This window comes from Buceros rhinoceros, unplaced genomic scaffold (genome assembly GCF_000710305.1).
Source record: "Buceros rhinoceros silvestris isolate BGI_N320 unplaced genomic scaffold, ASM71030v1 scaffold32940, whole genome shotgun sequence".
Taxonomy (NCBI): Eukaryota; Metazoa; Chordata; class Aves; order Bucerotiformes; family Bucerotidae; genus Buceros; species Buceros rhinoceros.
Genome location: NW_010390684.1, coordinates 544 through 1,503, shown reverse-complemented (window position 1 = coordinate 1,503; position 960 = coordinate 544). Strand labels below are relative to the sequence as shown.

Genomic DNA, 960 nt, shown 5'->3' with positions numbered 1-960 from the left:
GTGGTCTCAGTGAAACACGACCCCCTGCCTCACCTCCTCCCCGAAGCCAATGGGCACAGAAGCACCACCTCACCCACAGTAGTTTCACCTGCTATTGTTTCCCCCACACAGGTAACCGGAAAAAGAGAAAAGAAAGGAAAAAAAAGGTGGCAACCCTGCACCCTATTCCACATAGTCCCCACTGCACCCCTCGTTTCTTCCCCATGTCCCCCAAGGCTGGGCACCAACGCACACTGCCAGCCCCAGGGAGGCTTCTGGGGTGACACTCACTGTTCAGGCACCCAATGAGCCTCGACGTGAGTCATCCAATTTCCTATCTCCCCAATTTTCTCACCCTTGCTGCCACTTGCTGCATGCCTGTGGATCGGACTTAAGAGGTGCCTGGGTGCTGCCGTGCTCCCCCTTGGCAGCAGCACTGATGGTTCAGCCCTGCGGGCTCCCCCTTTTCCCTCCTTTTTCTTCCTTTCCCCCTTTTTTTCTTTCTGTTTTTGCAGGAGATGTGAGTTATGAAAGTCGGGCCAAAATAGTAGATAAGGGCATCAGGTATCATTAGTGTGTGTGGTGTTCTTGATGTGCTAATGAACTATTTGAATAACCTCAAATGCAGGAAACAGCCAGGAGAATACTCAATTACACACCAGTAATGAGGGTGTAATTTTAAACTTCAGAAGTTAACAAGAGGGTTAATACGGCAATTGCATTCATCTTGTATTTGTTTATTTAAAATAACTCTGTTTCCTGGCAGTGATCCTCTTTTTTTTTTTCCTATAAGGCAAATTGGCTTTAGTTGCATTAGTTACCATAGTGGCGAAATATACAGTAAGAGCACAATTAAACGGGTTTAGATGCAGCTTAACTGTGGAATGAGCCCGAGTTCATTAGAAGTATTTTGCTGAGGTAAAGCAGTCTTGTCAAAAATGCTGTCGCTCTGTGCCTTGATGTGTGCCTTGAAAACCCCCT

At 47.1% G+C, this 960-nt stretch overlaps 1 protein-coding gene across 1 annotated transcript in view; it reads left to right on the top strand.

The window, feature by feature from the left end:
• The window catches only part of LOC104495729, a gene marked incomplete at both ends in the record, with an annotated part of 2,025 nt that extends 1,526 nt beyond the window's left edge, over window positions 1-499 (top strand). Inside the window, 2 exons of the mRNA XM_010138740.1 lie at window positions 7-111; window positions 495-499. Of these exons, the coding sequence (XP_010137042.1) occupies window positions 7-111; window positions 495-499 (110 nt within the window). The remainder of the gene's footprint in view (window positions 1-6; window positions 112-494) is intronic.
• Between the last annotated feature and the right edge of the window lie 461 nt (window positions 500-960).